The sequence below is a fragment of the Loxodonta africana genome, chromosome 3 (genome assembly GCF_030014295.1).
Source record: "Loxodonta africana isolate mLoxAfr1 chromosome 3, mLoxAfr1.hap2, whole genome shotgun sequence".
In the NCBI taxonomy this organism is placed as follows: Eukaryota; Metazoa; Chordata; class Mammalia; order Proboscidea; family Elephantidae; genus Loxodonta; species Loxodonta africana.
The window spans coordinates 194074012-194096556 of record NC_087344.1 but is presented as its reverse complement, the minus strand read 5'-3'; the positions used below and the strand labels follow the sequence as shown (position 1 = coordinate 194096556).

Sequence of the window (22545 nt, the reverse complement as noted above, 5' to 3'; positions counted from 1 at the left end):
TGACCGAATCTCCAAAGTCCCTGATTGCACCCTACTCCCTCCTGCCTGCCCCTGATTGACCTTCCTACCAGCTCCCGAGCCCCACTCATCATTCTCTCATGCCTCTGACCTTTGTGCCGGATCAAGTAGTGGCCGAGGAAGATGAGCAGGATGAGCAGCAGGAAGACAATGAAAGCCACGATCCCGCCAATGATGGCATGGTAGGTGCTGGAGGACGAGGGCACCGGACTGGGGTCTGCAGGGGGGGGATGCACACAGTCAGATCTGGGAGAACCCTTATAGCATTTCTGACCTGGCCATGGAGAGTCATACTCAGCAGAGAATGTAGACTAACATTAGGGAAATGGAGCGACACCATTCAGCAATTTCTTGCACAGTACCTGGAACACAGTAAATGTTGGAAAAAAATTGATATATTCATGAATAAATGAATAAATCTGCTCACACCAACTCTCTAAGTTGAGTTCTTAGCACTGAAGGTTGCCCTTGGTCAAAAACCATCACTTTCACGCCTGTCATCTCTTTTCCTTCTTTCCTTCCTTCCTTTTTTTCTTCTTATATTTCTGGATTACCAGAGCATTCCTTCTCTACACTGCATGCCTTCTTACTCACCTGTCTGCTTGCTATTCTGAGCTGGTTTCTCTAGGCGGCTTCTCAGGCTATTCACCCACTGCCCTGGGATCAGGTAGAGAAGCAAAGGGAAAAACCGATGGGGCCAAGAATTAAGCACTTTAACAGAGCTTACGAAAGAAGATACACTGTGCCCACCTGTATAAATCACAGTGTTCCTTCTTGATTGGGGAGTTCAGAGTTCCAACAAAAACCCAGTCCATTAACCTGTCCTAATAAGGTGGTCTGAGGCTCCATTTTCACTTCCATACCATCGAAAGGTTCGTGGGAAGGACAAAGACTGAACTGCTTCTTCCCAGGACTGGGCCATGTGTGGCAACGATAGCACTGCCAGCTAAAGTCAGAGTCCCAAATATCTGAGGACACAGTGCAAAGGCCCAGGACATAGTTCTGACGTGTCAAAAATTGTATTAGCCATAGATATAGTCCTTCCACACATATGAGAGCTACCGTTTTTCTGTAGACTCAGCTTGAGTCTTGATGCCTCATTGACTCCTTATATATTTTGTCTGTCCTACCTTATGTCTCCTCGGGCTTCACTGGGCCAGCTTTTTAGTTCTTTGCCTGTCTACTACGCCTTATTTGAAAAGAAAACATTTATGCTCTGGTTCTTTATGCTTTACTTGAGAGGAAAGGAGAGGATGAAGTTTGGGGCTTGATGACATGATGGGGTGGGTGTGATGGTATAACTTGGAAGGAGCAGGATGAGTTTATTCATGATCTCTGTCCCAGGGAGTATGTAAGACACACACACACACAAACAAAAAAACTAAACCCATTGCTGTCGAGTCGATTCTGACTCCTAGTGACCCTACAGGACAGAGTAGAACTGCCCCATAGAGTTTCCAAGGGGCGCCTGGTGTATCCAAACTGCCCACCTTTTGGTTAGCAGCTATAACACTTAACTGCTACACCACCAGGGTTTCCACTGTTCTTATTGAAAAATAATCGTAGATAATTATTCAAGAGCTTATAGAAATGGAAATTCCTTAGTAAGACACAGATTTCCTTGGCTAGAAAGACCTCTGGGGTCATCAATTACAGGTCCTTGTCTCTGAATGAACTACATTTAATTTCATTCCAGGTAGGTGGGAGTAAATATTACTTAGGATATTCCTGGAAGAAGATGCAGCAACCCACTCCACCACCAGGCGTCAGCACAGGAAGCAGATGAAGTCAAACAGGATGCACTGGGCTCTTTACCACAGGGCAGAGGAGGCCTCAGTAAGACGCCAGCCACAAGGGCATGAGAACTTTGAGGAGCTGTGGAAATTTCTCTCACTGCAAATTATTGCCAGAGTTGGTCTGAAGAGATTCAGGAGCAGAGACCAGACCCCAGTGCATTGTCCTGGCTCCTGGGGTCCTACAATAGCCTTGTTCCTTGTGCTAACGCAGCCCTACCTGCTGAGGTTGGCCCCTGGAGTTGGAATTACTCATCCAGATACCCTGTTCCCAAGAACCTCAGGCCTCTTACCCTGGAAGCCCTGGCTGATATCTCCCCTACTGCTTTAATAGGTGTTCCAGGCAAGGAAATCTCTGATGTACCTCTAACAATGTAGCTCCTTTACTCTGAGAAGAGGCTTCTAGGACTTTCTGGCAGGACCCCACTTCTAATGAGATCTAAAAAAAACCCTCTGCCAATGCTCCATAAAGGAGGGTCTGTGTTAACCTGTCACTTCTCCTGAAGTTGGATTTTGTGGTCACATTTTGGAAAGAATTTCAGAGAAGGTGCGTCATCTGGTCCCTCCAGAAGACACAGCATCTGTGAAAAGATTCTGACTATTTGTGAGCATAGTACAGCTTATCTCCATTTTCTGCCTGGACCCACTATAGTGTCTAAGGTCTGCAGAAAAGGAAATGACAGGAGTAGCATGCATCCCAAACCTCCTCGCAGGAGAAGCAACTCTGAGAACAGCTCACTGAATAGGAAAATGCATCTTTACCTGCACTTGAGAGGCTATGGGGCCTCTGAACACAGCATTATTATTCTTGCTGTCAGGTGAGTGCAGGGCTTGGAGGATAGTGCCACTTGGGCCACTGCTGTTGAACAAAGGCAGATGGGAGTCCACCCTCCTATTGATTTTTCCTCATTACACATTCCAGAGTGGACCGTGAGCCTAATTCCTCACTAGTGGGCTGCTTCTGATTTTCCCTTACTCCACTCTCAATCACAGTGAGGGATGCTATCAGGAGGTGGACAGAAGAGAGTGTAAGATGGACAGAGAAGGTGAGAAGGGCAGACCTGGAGGAGGAGAACTGGAGACGGCTCACCGTTAACATTGAGAGTGTAGTAGGCTTTGTGACTGCCCATGTTGCTGGTGGCTGTGCAGCCATAGGTGCCACTGTCACTCTTGTTGAGGAAGGGGAAGATCAGGGCTCTCTCCTGTGTCATCTTCAAGGGGGGCACGCTGCCTTCCTTCTCCCATAGGTACTGCTTGGGGCTGTTAAGGCAAAGAAATCGGACATGTTCAGGAGAGAGTAGGTCGGGAGCTAAAAGACGAAAACAAATAACTGGGAGCAAGAGAAATCAAGGAATTCTTGATGAGGAGTCAAGAAGTTATGGGGCACACAGACACTGAGCTGCTCAGAAGCAGGAGAGGGTGATCTCTTGGGGTACATTTTGGGAAATGTGGAGATTCCTAACTTGTATCTTGCTGTAACTTGGCTCCCATGGGAATCTCAGGGGCTAAGCCAGGGAAAGCCCCCTCCCCACTTCTGTAGCCTTTACAAGAGAAATAACGAGAGGATGAACATTGTTAGACAGGGTCAGGGAAAACGGGAGGCTTAGACAGTCCAGGGAAGACAGGAAAACTTAAGTGAAGATAACAATCTGAGGCTCTGAGGTGCATTAGAGGACAGGAAATGGATCTTCTTACACAGGATTGCCATGACCCTCACAGTGTAGCAATAGCTTCTGGCCCTCCCGAGGATGTGGAGGGTCTGGCCGAATCATTGCCGTTGGTGTGTCTGTGGAGAAGGAAATGGTGTCAACAAAAACTCCTCACATCATTTAGGAGGCCATCTGCCCTGACATGTATCCTGAAATCACCCAGTAATGCATATACCTTCTCAAATCCCTCAAGAGCCCAAGAGGCTATGAACAAAGACCCTCTTCTCCCCTCAACTGCTGGTGAGCAAAGGAACTTCTTATATTGCAACCTTGCAGTGTGATTGGATTCTGGGAGATCTTTCCTCGGTGGGTACCTGAGGGACATCTTTTTTTTTTTTTATTGCACTTTAAATGAAAGTTTACAAATCAAGTCAGTCTCTCCTACAAAAAATTTATACACACATTGCTATGTACTCCTAGTTGCTCTCCCCCTAAAAAAATTTTTTTTTTTTTTTAATGAGACAGCGCACTCCTCTTTACCACCCTGTATTCCCCATGTCCATTCAGCCAGCTCCTGTCCCCCTCTGCCTTCTCATCTCCCCTCTACACAGGAGCTGCCCACATAGTCTTATGTGTCTACTTGAGCCAAGAAGCTCACTCCTCACCAGTATCATTTCCTATCTTATAGTCCAGTCCAATTCCTGTCTGAAGAGTTGGCTTTGGGAATGGTTCCTGTCTTGGACTAACAGAAGGTCTGGAGACCATGACCTCTGGGGTCCTTCTAGTCTCAGTCAGACCATTAAGTCTGGTCTTTTTATGGGAATTTGAGGTCTGCATCCCACTGCTCTCCTGCTCCATTAGAGATTTTCTGTTGTACTCCCTGTCAGGGCAGTCATCGGTTGTAGCCAGGCACCATCTAGTTCTTCTGGTCTCAGGCTGATGTAGTCTCTGATTTATGTGGCCCTTTCTGTCTCTCGGGCTCACAATTACCTTATGTCTTTGGTGTTCTTCATTCTCCTTTGATCCAGGTGAGTTGAGACCAATTGATCCACCTTAGATGGCTGCTTGCTAGCGTTTAAGACCCCAGATGCCACTCACGAAAGTGGGATGCAGAATGTTTTCTCAATACATTTTATTATGCCAATAGGCCTAGATATCCCCTGAAACCATGGTACCCAGACTCCTTCCCGTGCTACTCTGGCCTTCGAAGCATTTGGTTTATTCAAGAAACTTCTTTGCTTTTGGTTTAGTCCAGTTGTGCTGACCTTGCCTCTACTGTGTGTTGTCTTTCCCCTGAAGGACATCATAACAAAGATCTGAGGAGAGGCAGAAATGGCTCATCTGTACCTAGCACATAATCACTTGCCATTGAGTCAATTCTGACTCACAGTGACCACGTGAGCTCCATAGGGTTTTCAACGGCTGATTTTTCAGAAGTAGATTCCCAGGGATTTCTTCTGAGGCACCTCTGGGTGGACTCCAAACTTCAGCCTTTTGGTTAGAAAAAAATGCACATTAACTGCTTGTACCACCCAGGACTCTGTCCACCAGGTAGATGGAACTTTCTTCTCATTTTTTGACAAAACAAATAAACCTGAACTTGATCACTTATCAAGCTCAGAACCATTCAGTCCTCTCTGTTCTGCAAGGGAGCTCAGAACTGGAAGGAACCCTTGAATATAAAATATCATTTTTAATGGTCAGTCCAAAAATGAAGTGAGCTTTGAAACAGCAAGATATGGGGGTCATATTTTGCCTGCAAAAAGGTACTGAGACACAATATAGATGCAGAGGAATAATGGCATCTGCCACTGACGCCAAAGGGCTGCTTAGGAGGCTATGTCCAGATGGCCGCTTAGAACAATACAACCAGATGCTGGTTTAGAACAACAGATAAAGAGGCCGAGCTTCCCCTAAGGATAGAGCCAACCTTAACAACGAGTTTAATGAACATGCTTCCTTCAAATCAAACAGGACAAAGAGAAATAGGCCAGGTGAGAGAATGGGTGTGCTGGGGCCCAGCAGCCATAGAAATCTCTAGCACAGTGCCTGAGTGCAGCATTTGTTGACTGACTTCTGATCACAGTTGGGCCAAAAGAGGTCTCTGGAGATTAACTGCCAGATGGTCTGGTACCTAACAGATGAGTCTTTGGGGCTCAGACATGAGAAGGCCTTCCCTATCTCTGGCCAGGGACCAGGGCTGATGGAAGAACCCAAGGCCAGGGGCTTCACACTCAGGACCAACAGTTAGAGAAATACCTCATTAACAATATAGAACATTGAAGTTTAAAAAGTTCTTGTATATCTATTGTTTCATTTATTCTCACAATAGCTCACTGTGAAGGGTCGCAAACAGATTAAATGTTTTGGCTAAAGTAAGACAGCTTGTAAGTGACAAATCAGTGGCTAGAATCCAGGTCCTGTGCCTCCAGATTGAGAGTCTACTAAATGGAACACGATACTATCTCAAACCTATCTCTTGTTAAAGTTTGACGGGTGGGTTTAGCAACTGATTTAAATAGCATTAAAATTAGGAAAAGTCATCAGGCCTGGATCTCATAGAAAAAAGAGATTCAGGGCTTTAGTTACTTTAGAAAAACACCCAGCCTTTGGCTATGTTAGGACAAGAAATGCATGATTTTACGACTCTATATCTTCTGCTTTCATTTTGTGTTCATTGTTCCTTGGATTCCTCTACCCAGTCAAGGTCTTTTCTGAAAAAAAAAAAAAAAAAAAAATCCATATTTCCTCAGATGAGGGCAAATGTTTCCTGTTCATACTCAAGGCAGACTCCAAAGAGGGACAAGGGTCCTTGGAAGGCTGGGAATAGTGATCGTGATATGGCCATTTCGGGTCAGAATTCGAGAACAATTACGGAGCTGGAGAAGATAGGAGAGTACGCAGTTGGGAGTAGGTCTGGGAATAATGATGCTAGAGAGACTGTGTTTTCCTATCATTCATATTTTCCGGAACCATAGAATGCTAGACCAGGAAGGAGCCTTAATGATCCTCGTGTTTATCTCTTTCATTTAGCAAATAAGGAATCAAGCCAGTGGGGTAAATTAAGTTTCTTAATTTCACACAGCTAGTAAGTGGTGGAGCACAGGCTAGAAGCTATGTCTTTTGACTCATTTGCCACATTCACCACTGTAATTTGCAACCCAGCTGCATAACAGTGGCAGTCCAGGGGATGATAATCTTGGCCCATGAGCCAACTTCTGCAGGGCAAATCCTGCTGGCTGCATGCTTTTGTAAAGGAAGTTTTATTGGAACACATCCATGTTCATTTGTTTACATATTGTCTATGGCTGCTTTTGCACAATAACAGCAGAAGTAAGTAGCTGACACAGAGACCATATGCCCCTGGAAATCTGAAATATTTGCCATTGGGCCCTTTACGAAAAAGGTTACCAATCCCTTGTGGTGAACCTGGTGGTTCAAGTGGTTTGTGATTGGCTGGTAACTGAAAGGTTGGCAGTTCATAACTCAGCCAGAGGCTCTGCAGAAGGAAAGGCCTGGTGATCTACTTCCATAAAGATTACAGTCAAGAAAACCCTGTGGAGCAGTTCTACTCTGTCACACATGGTGTCACCATGAGTCAGGGGCTGACTCGACAGCCACTAACAAGTGGTGCCTAGGCCTGCCACCTCTTGACTCCTTTTTTTTTTCAACCTACTGCTTATTGCTTCATGCACAGTCACTTGCACTTTCCTTATTTCCACTTCCCATCTTAGACCTGATCCTTTTCAATGCCCAGCCCATGACATACATAAAACTTCGATGCGTTGGGAGGCGGATCTCTCAGCTCCCTGTAGCGATTCATGGTTCACAGAGCATACGATGTTCACCCCGTCATCCTCCCGGGTAACCTGGAAGGTCACTGAGCTGCTCACAGTGAAGGTTTTACCATTGGGATCTTCCTGTGCTCGAGTTGGTTCTCCTAGAGTGCAGAAACAGACACATAGACTCATACACATAGACACAGAGTGAGCCCTAACATACATATATAGTGTGGGCCCTGCTGTAGACATACAGATGGTGAGTCTCAACTTAGACAAACTTAGAAAGTTGTGAAATGGATATGTATACACAGAGAGAATGTAGGCCCTAACACATATACATATACAGATATGAGTGCTCACAAAATATCTGTCATTCCCCTTTTCTCCTTGAACACCATGACTTGTGAGCACATACTGAGGCATATACTTTTGCTCTCTCCTCCCCCTTACCCCTCACCTCTTGCTGTCATCCCAAGGCAGGAGGTACTCACCGTGGAGCTCTTGGTCACCCTTCCTCCAGCTGAGCTTGGCTGCAGGTTTGCTTCCAGAAGACCGACAGTTTAGAGTAGTTTGATCGTTTTCCCGTAACGGTGACTTGTAGCCAGAGATTATGGGCTTCTGTGGGATTCCTGTCATGGATAGGGGATGGCCAGGATAGGAAGAAGAGGCACATGAGGTCACACCTTAGCTCTTCCTGCTGAGATGGCCTCTCTGGCAGTCAGGATACTTGGGTCCTATTTTGGTTTTGGATGGGTAGGAGAAAACTAGAGAAATCACCTTTGTCTTTGTAGCTCCACCCTGAAGGCAGGAGGGAAGACCTGGGGGAGGTATGGTAGTAGGGAGATACCATACCTGAGACATGTGACAATGCTCAACATCACACAGCACAACTGGGTGGTCACAGAAATCATGTGAGACTCAGGAAAGAAAAGAATGAAATGGAAATATAGAGCGAAGGCGAGAGCACGTAAGCAAGTAGAAATTAGAATTTCACATGCATGCACACCTCATCTTTCCTTCATGACAGTCTTAAGAGGTAGGTAGGATAGACATAATTATCCCTCTTTTATAAGTTAGAAAATTCAGGCCCAAAGAGAATAAGAGACTTGGCCCAGATCAGAGAGTAAGTGGAGGAGAAAGAGTGAGAACCCAGCATATTTTGCATTTTATCCCATTGCAGGGGAAATACAGGCTGAACTTAGGCCAACATGTTTGAAGACTTGCCTGGCTCCAGCCTGCTTCAGGGGCCAGCCTAGAGAGGCTTGTTTGCAAGGAAGCATGCTGTGGAGACCCTGGGGTTTGGAGCCTCACCGAGCACAGTGACGAGGGACTTGGCGGTTCGCACCGGCATGGTGAAGATTGAGCAGGTGTACTCGCCCTCATCTGCCAGAGCCACATTGCTGATGCTGATGGTGAGCTCCTGGGGCGTAGAACGAACCAGCTGAATCCGGTTATCTCGGAGGGCTGGGGTAAAGTGGGAGAGTTAAAAGCCAGGCTTTTCTGAGCACCTTTCATGTTTACTGTCCCTTTCTAAGCCTGTTCCTTTCGGGGAAAAGGTATGGTGTGGTAGGTGGGGGGTGGGGGGTGAGAAAACTGCTCCTGAACTTGAGCTATCTTTAGGCTATTCAGTAACTTCTTTGGGCCACTGGGCACGGCAGCCTAAGAGACATTCAGAAAACTCAGCTGGCTTTTCTGAATGCAGGCTTTGTTGTGAGATACCTGGGTAAACACAGACCTCACCTTGGCATGTTAGGGCCCTTTTGGAGTGAAGTCACTCTAAGACCCTATATGACCATGCATGGCCTGAGTTGAATCTGTATTCTGGTTTTTCTAGAACCAGATGAGGAGCCCATGGCTTGCGTGTCACTGTGTTTCCAAGCCTCTGGACTACAAGGACAGTTCCCTCACACTCCACAGTTCCCTTCCGCAGCCCATGGTTCCCAAGGAGATAGATAACTCAAGAGACGCTACCTCTCTTCTCCCCAAAGTAGAGAGTCTGCTGGGCAGGGTTGGACCACTGCAGGGATGAGTCCTCATGATCTTTCACCTGGCACTGGAGTTCCACGGTGCCACCAGCCACCACTGTTTCATCAGATGTCCAGGGCTGACTGTCTACAGGAGTAGAGCAGGGTCAGTTTCCTAGGAACCCCTTGCAGCTCCACCCATTTCTCGGCCAGTATTCAACTCATCTAATTCATGCCCTCCAAGGCCCAGGTTTCTGTGTACTCTTAAGGCTTCATGGGAGAAGGAATAGAGGTGGTACGGAGTGGAAGGGGAAACAGACCTTATTTTCTTTTGCTTTGAATACACAAGAAAACAGATATTCCTTTGTCGAATGTTTGCTGAATGAACTGACAGGGTCACAAACACCAAGAGGAATAAAGTTACCCCAAATATGCACATAACCCTCCATGTGTATCTTTTCTGATATGATTCTACCATTAGCCTTTGGAAACACACATACACATCTGTCATTCTGTGCTTTCCCTTCCTGCCACCACCTGCATATAAGCGTATAAGAGCAAGTATAGGAGAAATGGTTGTGACTAATAATTCTGAGAGTCAAAATGGGGAAAAGGCCAAGTCCTTGCATTGTACATTTATTTAGACAACAGGTAGCAGATAAAACTGTAAAACAAATAAATAAATAAAACTGAAACATTCTGACACAGACTTCTCATCTTCTCCAACAATAAAATCCCTTCAATCACAAACTCCCTTCACATATTCCTTTTAGTATCAGTAGTACCCACCTCCCAACTTTGAAACAATCCCCATGATTCTTACGACACCGACCTTACCACTGCCCTGTCTGCTTATTCCTTTCTTGCTTGGTCACTGGAACTCCATTTCTAAGAAATATGTAATGAGCGCTCCTAGCAGAAAAGAGGCCCTGAAGAGCGAAGATACACAAACCCAAATCGGCATCTTGGAATTATTTTAAAGGGTAAAGGATTAAGATTTTTCCCTTCAATATGAAGAAAATATATTTCCCAATCTCTGTCTCTTTAGTCAAGTAAAACAAAGAAAAAACAAAAAAGGCAAAGGTCTAATAAGATATTTGATGAATCCCAAATGTGCCTTCTAGTGAGGCCTACTTGTGAACCCCTCAGACTCTGTAACACGGGCTTCCTCTACCAGATATTGTTTGTTGTTCTCCACCGTATGGACTTCTGATTCCTATTATTGATTCCCTAGACTTTAGAACTGACTTTAGGTGACCCAACAGCACTGACCTTCACAGAACTAATCCAAAATAAACAATACCTTCCAGCTCGATTCTGAAACATCCACAAATTTTGTTTTCTATGTAGCTAAGTTACTTAACCAGCACTGTTATTGAATAGGAAACCAAGAAACTTACTTTCTACATCTTCCACATTGAACACTTTGAAACAATCCCCATGATTCTTACGACACGGACCTTACCACTGCCCTGTCTGCTTATTCCTTTCTTGCTTGGTCACTGGAACTCCATTTCTAAGAAATATGTAATGAGCGCTCCTAGCAGAAAAAGGCCCTGAAGAGTGAAGATACATGTGCTCAAGCTGATACCAAGCATGAATGGTTCAGGGTGGTCGTTTCCAAATTAGAACACAAAGCCTGGTCACTGGTTTTAGTATTTCAAATAACAGAAATTAGAACTAAGGGGGATCTTAGGGCTGATGTAATCCAATTCTGTCATTTCACAGATGTAGACAATGAGGCAATGGAGGTGAAATGATTGCCTAAGACCATTCTACTAGTCAGGATTAGAACTCAGTTCTCCTGACTCTCAATGCAGGGCTCTTTTCACTGGAATCCTTCTCAAAGAGTCATCTAAAGTGAGAATTAAAACTATCATTTTGAGATTAGTATGCCAATGACTGAGCTGGCTGAGTCAATCTGAAAGTGCTATATTCCTCAGCTAGCTCAATGAAAGGTTTGGGAAGCCTTTCATTTCCTGTGAGCCATACTCCAATTTTTGACTCATAATTCCTTTGTCCCTGGTTCCTTTTGAAGAATTCTACCTTGATTGTGTGTTTCTAGAACCTCTTTATTCTGAGTAATATACTCCCCAGGAATCATTTTATTTTTGGAAAGAGATGTGGAGGGTACGGAGGTCTTTTGCATTGGAGTAAGGGAAGGAGGAGGAGGTTCAGGAGAAGCTGGTGGTATAGGACTAAGAAATCCAGTGTCAAATGGAAAGGAGAAAGAGTTGTGTGGTAATGAGAGGAGTGAGAACATCAGGTGGAGGCAACGTGAGTGGGAGATGATGTGAGAATGGGTGAGGGAACTGAGGGACATCGAGATGAGAAGGCCTGGATTCTCACCTTGACTGGCCAGCATGTCAGGGCTGCTCCAGACTGAGGAGCTGATGGCTTCGTCGAGTGGAGCCAGAGTTCCCAGCTCCAAATCCTGCTCCTGCCAGTAGCCTGGGGAGAGAATCTCCATCAAGGATGAGCCCTACATATATACTGGCACAGTTTGGGGGTCTGTGCTTTCATTGTTGGGGTGGAGGAGATGCTAGGTCCCTATGAAAAGCAGATTCACCGGGATACCTAAGACTAGGTGAGTTTCTTACAAAGGGCAGAAATTAACTGGTGTCCTGAAAACAGTAAGTGAACTCCTCCTCTGAAGGGGTGAGTTAAAGGAGGATGCTAAGTTTTGTCAGTGAATCATATCATGTGAAAGCCAAATGAGATCTTGGAGATCATTTGGTTCAATTCTCCCACTTCACAGATGAGGAAAACGAAGCCCATAAAGGTTAAAACTGACTGATGAAGATCACTACAGAAAAATGAAAGAGAATCAAAGATTTTTGCTCCTTACCCACGACTCTTTCTTCTACACCACATTATTGACTAAAATAATAACAGATTAAATAATTATAAATTATTTTCACATTTCAATAGACCTTTTTAATAAGTCTGTAAAATAAGTAGGCTGGCATTATCGTTCCTATTTTGCAGAGCGGAAACGGAATGAAGTGACTTGCCCAAGGTCATACATGTAGAAGAACAAGGACTGGAAATCAAAAATCTGAATCCAAACCCAAAGCTATATTTGTTTCAAGAGGAGACTACTGCTATTGAAGAAAGAGACCCTGGTGAGAGCTGAAAGTTGCACTGGGCCTTCTCAAATTGTTACCTTCCATTGGATACTCAAAATCCCTCTTAAATTTCCTACTCCACCTTCAATTCCGCTGCCCTCTAATCACAGACTCTGCCTTCTCCTCTAACACAACAAAACAAAACTTTTGTCCTCACTCCCAGGGCCTGAATCTCTGCTTTTCTTTCTGCTAGCTTGCCCCTAAACCCTTTGGTAAAGTACTGTAGAGTTAAGGGCCTGTTTCCCCAACTCAATCTGAAGAGGCTTAGGGACAAAGAAAGCAGCCAATCCAATCTTTTCAAGATCTCCCGCCGCAGCGCCCAGAAGTAGCCAATCACGAGCGCAAATTTTAGTGAGGTCACCGGCTGCTGAGCAGAGCCCAGGGGCTACAAATCTCCTGCCCCGGGTCCCTGAGAAACTTGGCCTGGCGTCCCAGCGCGCTGTGGAGCCAGCAGGGGAAGGGCGGGGGTCGGGATCGTACGGGGAAGGGGCGGGGGGTGCTGGAAAGAGAAGTGGGGTGTGGGTTTAGGACGGGGTAAAGAAAGAGATGAAGGGGAGAACTGCGGAATCAGAAGAAACGGGAAAGCGGGAAAGTGAGAAGATGAATAGAGAGAGAGAGAGTGTGTGTGTGAGAGAGAGAGAGAGAGAGAGACATCTGTCCAGTAGGAAAGCGGAGTGAGAGAATCCTAGAATTCCAAGAGGGAGCCTCAGATGTTCACTGGCTTCCACGGAGACGCCTCCCTCCTCCACAGAAATTCCTCACCAACTATCTTCTAGGAGATTTCCGAAATTACTTAGTTCTCAAACAGGAGAGGCCCTACTGCCCAAATGGGGAGGGAGAGAAAAACAGAAAAAAACAAAAACTGGAACAGGTAGAGGGAAGCAGGCAAGGAAAGGGACCAAGGAAAGTGCTGATGAGAAATGAAAAGAAAGATGAGAAGGGGTGAAGGAAAAGGGGTTGGGAGAGGACCAGGACTCCCAAATCCAGCAGAGAGTCTCTTCTGGTGTCAAAACCTTCTGTGAACAACGATGGAGTGGACCTGAGGTGGGTAAGTGTTTCATCTCATTTTCCGTGTGTGTGTGTGTGGTTGGGTGGGTGTGTGGGTGGTGTGTTGGCCACGCAGTGGTTAAAAGCTAGGCGTCTATCCAAAAGGTGAGCAGTTCAAATCCACCAGCTGCCTCTTGGAAACCCTATGAGGCAGTTCTACTCTGTCCTATAGGGTCGCTGTGAGTCGGAATCCACTCCACGGCAATGAGTTTGATTTCTTTTTTTTTTTTTTTTGGTTTCCTAACCTAAAGGTTGGAGGTTCCAACCCACCCTCTTGAGCAGCTTGGCTACTAACCTGGTGATCTACTACTGTAAGATTACAGCCGTTGAAGACCCTATGGAGTGCAGTTTTACTTTAACACTTATGGGATCACCATGAGTCAGAATCCACTTGAAGGCAACTGGTTTGGTTCTCTCTGTGTTTGTGGGTGTGCAACTTCGACCTGCAGTATGAAGCCAAACTGGATTGTTTGGGATAGGGGAGGAGTAGGAGAAGCCAGAGATGGGTCAATGTTCAACCCCATAGTACTAGTTCCCAGACCACAAAGTAAGCACTAAATAGGCCTTTGCTCAAATGAACAGAGAAAATATCATCTTGTACCTTGATATAGAACTTTCAGTTTACATAGTGGATTTTCAACCATGATTTCATTTAATCTCAAAACAACTTGGGAAAAGAGGCAGCCAGATATAATTGTTCTTTAGAGATGAGGCTCAAAAAGGTTCAATGACTTACCAAAAGGCATGACTCTAAAGAATCCTCCTCCTCTCGCTGATGGTACCCTCAAAACTTTTGTAACAGCTCCTGTTACATTCCATTTCAGCACATTGTATTGTAATTATTTATCCAGTTATCACTCATCTAAACTTTGAACCTGTTAAGAGCAGGGGCTTCACTTTATTCCTTTTGTATTCTTAGCAATTTGCTCTTGGTGGGCTAGTCAGTACATTTAATTGAGAATTCAATGTTCTGCTAATTCACTCATCCACACTTGGCACTGTGTTATGTATATTCTTAGTCGGGCAGGGCATGTATTCAATCCCAGCAGCATGGGTTTAGTCTTCAGTCTCCTGCTCCTTCTTTCATCTGTGTCTTTTTCTGCCTTCTCCTCAGATGCTTTTCTCCTTGCTCATGTTCCTTTCATCCCTCCCCTCCTCCTGCATTTGGTTGGCATTTTTCTTTGTCTGCACAGGATGAATTAAGTGACATGGTGATGTAAGTCATTCAGACCAAACTGAACTGTTCCGATGAGGAGACTAATAACCAAACAAACATTCCCCAATAAATGGCATACTTGGAATATGCTTGGTGTATTGCCTCGGCAAGTTTACGGGGAAGTCACTCTTGTTTGCAGTGTTTTAAGAAACTGATTAAGAAGTGGCTGTTTATTTTTTTCCCCAGGGGGGTGACATTTCTCCCTCTAATTCTGAAAAGTACTCATGATCTCATGTCTCCTCTTGGAAACTGCCTGTTAATATGCCCGAAAAGTTTCCTGACTGTTTTTGTAAAACTGGAAACCTGTAATGATAAATGCTGAATGGTCACTCCCTTGGGAGCAGATAAGTGATTACAATGCTATCAACAGAAACATGGATAAGTAGCGGAAATTATACCCTGTGTTCTGAAAGGCTTGTACCTTCTTTGGATTTAGATTGTGCCAGCCACTTAGGACCTCAGCATAAATTACCTAAATGGCTTCAGTCTGTAGCGGGATGTTTAGGAGTTCTCTGAAAGGGTGGCACAGACTTTGAAGTAGAAATAGTGAAAATTTGGCTCTGGGTCATTGGAAAGAGCTTCTGTCACATAGGTCAGATACTGAGACCACACAACCATTAGTGAGGGGTAGCCTAGACTGCTTATAGACAACGAATGAAGAGAGCAGTGGTCATATCCCTCATATTATCTCCCTGCTTAGTGACTCCCCATTGTCTGCAGATAATACCTGGATTTGTTAGCCTGGCTTTCAGGGTTCTCTACAGTCTGATGTCAGCCTATCTTTTCCCACTTTGTCTTTTCTCTACTTCATGCACCCTATGCCCCAAACATAAATTATTCAGAGTTCTCTTTATAAACCCTTCGGTTTCCGACATCCATTCCCTTTCCTGCAATCACTTTGTTTACAATGCCTTTCAACCATCTTCACACATTTAAACTTATCCACCTTTAAAGCCTACTTTATGTGGCACTTCTTCCAAGAAGCCTTCCCTGGTTGTCTCAGATGGAAGTAGCTTCTCTGAGTTACAACACTTTATCTACCTATAGGTAGGGCTGAGATCTGACTAATATTTATACGCAATACTATCCCTAATACAGCATATTGCACACAGAAGGTGCTTAATAAATAAATAATAAATGAATCAAAGATGCCGAGCATCTTCTAATGTGTGAACAAATCTCAAAATCTGCCAGTACAAAGCAAATAGTGAACTGAACAGGATAGGAAGAAATGGTCCAAGGAAGAGGGTAGAGCATCTAGGGGCTGAAGCTCTAGAAACCTATAAGAGAGAGGGAATCAATATTTATTGAGCACCTTCTATGAGTCAAGGTCCAAGTTGTTTTTGTTGTTGTTAGTTGCCATTAGTTGGCTCTGACTCATGGTGACCTTATGTATAACAGAACAAAACACTGTCTGGACCTGTGCCATCTTTGTGATCATTGGTATGTTTGAGTCCATGCTCTATATTCATTATTTCCAGAACAATCCTTTTGATAGGTATTTTCATGCTTATGTTACGGATGGGCTAACTCAGACCCAGAGAAGTAAAGTAACTCATCCATACATCTAGTAAGTGTTGGGATGGGACAGGATTCAAATGCAGGTCTCTCTGACCACAAAGCCCAGCCTTTTCCCACATTGTCACTACACTGCCTTCCTCTGCAGAAATGGCATTTTATGTGAGTGCAGCGAGGGCGGGACTGTAGGGGAAAAGATTTTTTCTTGCATTGCTGGACACTTTTGAGCTTCTTCTTGCTGACCAGGGGTGGCTTCTCTAAACAACATTCACAACACTCACCAGCAATCTGATAAAAGTAACTGCAGCAAGTTGGAAATAGGTGTTCATGATGGCGGTGGTGCTATGATTTGTACCCACTGAATTACCTCTTTTGTTGGATTTCTTAATGTGTCTTCATCTATATCGTTGGGGCTATTCCACGTACCCCTAAGAGCCTGACAATGAGGGACTCTTCAGTTAACCAAGTAAAAAACGTGTCTAGTCAAAACAAACAGAAACCCCTCACATTTTCCTAGAACTCTGGACCTAGCCTAAAAATGGGAAGATTGTCTTCTTGTTTGCCCTCTGTTGTTTTGGGGGTTTCTTAATTCTTGGTTTATGTACCCATGGGTTCTGTTATCTTTAGGATTCCCAGTATTTTATAGGACAAAGCAGCCCTTTCACCCACTGATTTCCTTCTGATTGATTGCTCAGATTAAAAGTAGCAGAGGTGGGAATTGGAGTCTCACTGACGTGCTTCTTTAAAGCATGCAATGACACCTGTGATTCAGTTTTTTATGCCTAGCACAGGACCTTGCACATAATAAGTGCTCAATAAATATTTATTGAATAAATAAACGAATGACTCCAATGAATAAAAATGTACTATGTCTCCAATTTAAGGGACTTTACTAGGGAAATGTGCCAGTATAACCCCTGATTCCTTGGTTTATACATCTGCCCCATCTTGTCTGTTTCGGGGACCTATGTATACATGGGCCTTAGGGCTGTCAACAGGGACACAGGTGCATATTTGGGAAGGTGGGACCAGGGGACAGAGCTCCCCCACATAACCGCTGTTAGCCTTGCCATTGTTCAGGTCCAGAGCTCCACTTCCCTGACTGTAGAGAAAACCATCTCCCTGAGTAGGAGTTGATGATGATGGTGATGGTGATGGTGATGATGATGATGATGACTCAGCATTTCTCTAACTCCAGAGTTAAAAATAACCTTCATCACAGCCTACTTGTTATTCCTCACGACTACCATGGCAGGTGGGTGGAGGAGTGTTATCTCCAAGGGAAAAACACACTGGGGGCTGTGGCCCGGAATACTGAAGGGACTCACTTTTAAAGTGGGTTACCCACACCAAGTGCTAGGTTCCCTAATTAAACGATGGCACCCTAATTCTTCCCTGATCCCAGCTACTTAGTGAATCTTTGTGCATCTCTGGATCACAGAAGTGAATGGCAGTGACAAAATCGGGATTGGAACGTGGCCACTGGAGCTTTTCTTTATGCTTAGAGCCAGGTATTTTCTGTCAGCCAAAGGCAGGTTGGAGGGGGTGAACCAATCTCATCTGAGTTATACTTTAGGAGATCATGCCAAGATTTTGGGGTGTCACTTTGACCTGAGAGACTTCAAAGCACGATACCCTGATCACAAAGGCCTCTCTTTACTCCGAACTCCCCACAAGTACCCTTGGCCAGCCAGGAGTTATGTTGACTCCACTGCATTCGCTGTGTGGTTTCCTAGTCCAAGACTTTGAGGGGCCGGATGTCGAAATATTCTCTTACTTCCTGTCCTCCATCCCCTTCTAACTCTGTGTGTCTTCCCCTAAGTTCCCACTTCCTTAATATTTGAGACATTACAGTGCAGTCAGATGAAAGCTGGGGCCATAGGAGGTGGGGGTTATTTAGTCATCTGGGACCTTCTGTCTTTTCAGGTTTATTTCCTTCTCTTTCCGTTGCTCCTCTGGGATAGGTCTCTGTCCCTTCACTGGCAGCAGGATCTCCTAAAGGATCTCCCTGCTTTAGCTCAGATGTGCTCCAGCTCACATTCACTTCAGAACTTCAGATCTCAGTCATGCTTCAGCTGCCTGCCACCCTGATCTAGGCTTTCTCGCCATCACGTTGCTCCCCCACCCTCACCCCAAACTTTTTCTGGCTGGGCTACTGAGACCTTGCTCCTTCTTGTTCCTCCTTTATTTTCTGTTGCTGTCTGGTTTTTCCTCCTGGAGTCTTGTTTATCTACTTCCCTCTGGCTCCCAGCAGCCTCCTGGGCCCCAAGTCACTACTCTCTCTCCGCTTTACTTGACTCTGCTCTCCTAGGAGGCATACAGGATATAAGTGAACATAGATGGTTGCGGGGGGGGGGGGTGCGGGGAGCAATCTTCACTGTGTGATGTTTCTAATATGCTGATTAACCCTTTTTCTTGGTAAAACTTGGCCAGGAGGTCCAGGATTTATGAGCCAGGGATTCTACACTATTACATAATCCAGGAGATTTCGGTTTAGAAGAGACCTGTACCCATCTTGGCCTGTAACTGGTTTCTTATTGCACATTTTCGTTCCATCATAAACAGGGTATTGAAAATTGGAGGCTTTTGTTTCCTGGACTTGGAATAGTGTGTGGCAAGGCTCTTTCCAGGCTGAGTGAGGAGGAGGAAATTTTTGGTGTAGTTGGCTAGCCTGCCTGTGGTTGGGGCAAAGGTGGGGATTAAAAAGAAAAGCTTATCTTGAGTTTAACCCCGTTCTCACTGAAAAAACAAAACAACACCAAAAACAACAAAACCCAGTTATTCCAAATGTCTGTCCATAACCAAGTATTCAGAAAAGAAATCTTAAACTCTAAGATATCGTGAATGAATATATTCCCTAAAGCTCTGCAATCAATTTGCATATCTGGTCATTTTCCACTGACCCTCGTGGCCGGGGTGGTTATTCCTAAGATCTTTTTCCTTCTACGAAATGGGATCAAACCAATGTCTTTTCTGACCCTCTACTGCCAAAGTACCATAATTTCTATCTTTCTCTTTTTAAATTACATATCATTCTGCCCTACATATTTATTCATTTCTATGATTGTCAGACACACAGATTTTTTAGATTTGACAAGGACCCTAAATAATTTTCCATTTTGAAAATGAGGAACCAAGGCTTAGGGAGATACAGGAATTTGAACAGGGTCACACCACTACCACTAACAGTATTTATAACCCCAGTCTCCTCTACTCAGTGTCATTTTATAGATGCCGTTGTAGCCCTAATTCAGAGATTACATTGCCATTTAGTGTGATTTCACTTCCGTTGACCTCCCTGATTATAGTAGTGAGGGACCCCAGGACCACAGATTTCAAGAAAAGTAAGTAAATCTACTAAGTGCCAGCAGGTTGGAGAAGGTGGGCAAGATGAGGAGGAAATCCCTGAAGGAAAAAATAAGGCCCCTGGGACTGTAGGAAACCAAAATATGAAGAATGGCATCTTCACAAACTTCATGGCTTTACTAGCAGATCCCAGTTCCCACGAAAGAGGAAGCCAAAGGGCAGAAGCCACTGCTGTGCTTCTAGAGGCTAAAAAGGGTGATTAAGAGGTTGGGTGTGTGTGTGTGTGTGTGTGTGTGTGTGTGTGTGTGTGTGTGTGCTCACATGCTTTGGTACCTGCTAGGTGGAGAGCTTTAGAGATGCTAACTAGATTGTGAAGTGGGAGACAGGGACTAGAAAAGAAAAGATTAAAAAAAAAAAAAAGCAGAGGGGCCTGTCCAATTCTCGAGCTAGCAGAGGAAGAACCTGGAGGCAGAAGTGGGCTTGTGGTAGGCTGGAGGGGAGGTGCTCAGAGACTTAAGATTCTGAGGAACAGAGACTGGGAAGTGGGTGGCAGAGAAGGAGGTGGGGACAGCTGTTGCTTTGATTTGCTATTGAGTCAGTGTTCTCGGTGCATTAACACCGGGAGGGAGCCCTGGGCTGGCCCCCAACAAAAACAAGCCCCTCTGTAGCCAATATGGAGTCCTAGTAGGGAGAACCGTGATTGGGAGACAGAAAGAAAGTGGAGCTGACCCCAGAAGAGTCCCTCCCTCCTCTTAGCTGCTTCCTTTTAGGATGGACTGTGTGCTCTCAACAGTCATTCAGTGTTCTGCACTAGAGGGTGAGATGAGGCAGAGCGACAGGATGGCTCAGTAAGAGCTTCTGGGAGAATGGGTTTTGTGCAGCGGTCGGACTCTCTTTGGCTCTGTCTCAGGTAGGATCCTAAGGCCAGGGATGAAATCACTCCAGCTGATGATAGTTCTAGGCCATTTAAAAAACAAACAAACAAAAAACCCAAACCAGTTGCTGTTATTTCTGACTCCTGGTGACCCCCATGTGTTGCAGAGTAGAACTGCACCCCACAGAATTTTAAATGGCTGTGACCTTTCAGAAGCAGATTGGCAGAACTTTCTTCCGAGACCCCTGTGGGTGGGTTCGAACCACCAGCCTTTCAGTTAGTAGTCAAGTCAAGCACTTAACGGTTTGTGCCACCCAGGGACTCCTGAGCCATTTTTGGCATAACCATTCACCCCATCTCCTTATCCTCTCTCTACCATGCACCCATACTTCAGAAATCAGGACTAGATAGGACTTGAAATCTGCAGCCAAATGCACTAGAGACAGGAAACCTTAGATTTTCCTAGAACTGAGCGGAGGCATTTTATCCCCGTTCCTTGAATTTATCTTACTACTTTCATACATATGTAATAGAACTGGGGCAGGGGGTGGGGGGACGTACTTGAAAAATGAAACATAACAGAGTCAATGTGGGGTAAAATGCAATCACAATGCAGTTGAGCTCATTGGAAGGGGATGGGAAAATAAGGAATGGGGATGGACAAGAAATCCCAGGAAAATCAGGGACGAGTAAAGGCTTGATTCCCTGATGATGAGGAATCTCAGATCAGGTTCCAGGGCCTTGCTCACATTCTCCAGCATCTGTCTATCCCGGTGCCTCAGTAACTGTGTGAGTCCATGGATGAATTCCCTTTCTCCCCAGGTTCTATCTTATTCTCCTTTGCTCTTTCTACCACACTTTAGATATTTCAGGCTGGTGGCTTGGTGTGGTGGGGCAACAATGCTGTGAAAAAGTTTAATTTGTTAGAAGTCAGGCAAGAAAGCATTCCTCTCTGCTGGTTCTGATGTTACTGACTCGTTTTCACTGCTTGCCTTCTCTGAGTGATCAGAGGCAGGGTGTGGATGACAGGTTCAGGGCAACGGTTAGGAGCATTACATGAAGACAAATGTGTTCCGCTGTACGCACCCACACTACTCTAGTTTCCCCTCTTCCCTACCACCCCCACCCCTCCCCAATCTTAACTGGGTTTTGTCTCTTCCTTTCATTCTTCGCACTTAAAAAAAAAAAAAAATCTGTATTTTTTTTTTTAAGTGGCACATTGTTCACGTTAGCCTTACTTCGTACCTTCCTAGGAATTTAACTCTTCCATGAGATATATTCTCCCAAGTCTGCAGCTTTCTCTGTCTCTGTCACACACACACACACACACACACACACACACACACACACACACACACACAAACCCAAACTCATTGCTGTTGAGTCAATTCTGACTGATAGCAACCCTATAGGACAGAGTGGATCTCGCAGTCCCCAAAATAATACTTTCCGGACCCAAAGATCTCCCCCTTTTTTCTGAAGCCTTCATTGAGCATCTCTTGTCTCATGCAGGTATATGCTTATTCTTGTTCCCTAAGAGACATGTATATTCAGACCCTCTGTCTCTTCTTCACTGTATATGCCCCTCAACACACATCTATGTACTGACAGAAGCACATAGATTTTCTTATGACCCAGATACCGAGCCCTTTTCACATGCCCTTACTTCCAGATAACCATATGGCTGAAACTCAGAGATTCTCCCCAAAGCAGAATTCAGGCTCTCTCTTCTGCTTAAACTCCCCAGGAGAGGGCCAGCATCCTCTCCTCCCCAGGGCTGAGGCTCAGTCAGTCCATCTGTCATTGACATTGGACTCCAGAGCTTGGAAACCAGAAAAGAGTTGGCATTAAGCAGCAGTTGAGGATAAATGAGAATATGTGAGGCCCAGGAGCTTAGGGATAGTGGTTTTTATATTTGTGTGAGATTACAGAATAGAGATTAGGGTAGGAGGCATATACTGTGTGTTTGGAAAGATTTCATCCTTAAGAAGTAGACTCCACCCAATAAGTGCAATTATCGCAATGTCATTTTTGCATTTGCTGGGTAAATGCAAAATGGGAAAACTGGTCCTTCATTTTATAGTAAGGAAAGAACTGGGCCCCAGGCTCTTCAAAAGCTGACCATTATGCTAAGTTACAAGTTACCTGTCATCAATGCACTTATTAGAGTCTTACTGGGTTTCCAAGAAGGAACAGAGGTATTTAAGTCAGAGTTCACCTTCAGGAGTTTTTTTTTTACCCTGTCTGAGG

The 22545-nt window shown here is 44.9% G+C and overlaps 1 protein-coding gene across 2 annotated transcripts in view; it reads right to left on the bottom strand.

Moving 5' to 3' along the window:
* CADM3 (cell adhesion molecule 3) overlaps nucleotides 1–22545 on the bottom strand; it is a 31481-nt gene that overhangs the window by 1240 nt on the left and 7696 nt on the right. The window contains exons 2-9 of one of the 2 annotated variants that reach the window (XM_064282780.1): nucleotides 11556–11657; nucleotides 9214–9354; nucleotides 8554–8706; nucleotides 7734–7871; nucleotides 7230–7400; nucleotides 3507–3597; nucleotides 2902–3071; nucleotides 110–235 (exon numbers count right to left, since the gene is read on the bottom strand). In XM_064282780.1, coding sequence (XP_064138850.1) covers nucleotides 110–235; nucleotides 2902–3071; nucleotides 3507–3597; nucleotides 7230–7400; nucleotides 7734–7871; nucleotides 8554–8706; nucleotides 9214–9354; nucleotides 11556–11657 — 1092 coding nt within the window. The remainder of the gene's footprint in view (nucleotides 1–109; nucleotides 236–2901; nucleotides 3072–3506; nucleotides 3598–7229; nucleotides 7401–7733; nucleotides 7872–8553; nucleotides 8707–9213; nucleotides 9355–11555; nucleotides 11658–22545) is intronic. The other variant, XM_064282779.1, reaches the window with a different exon arrangement.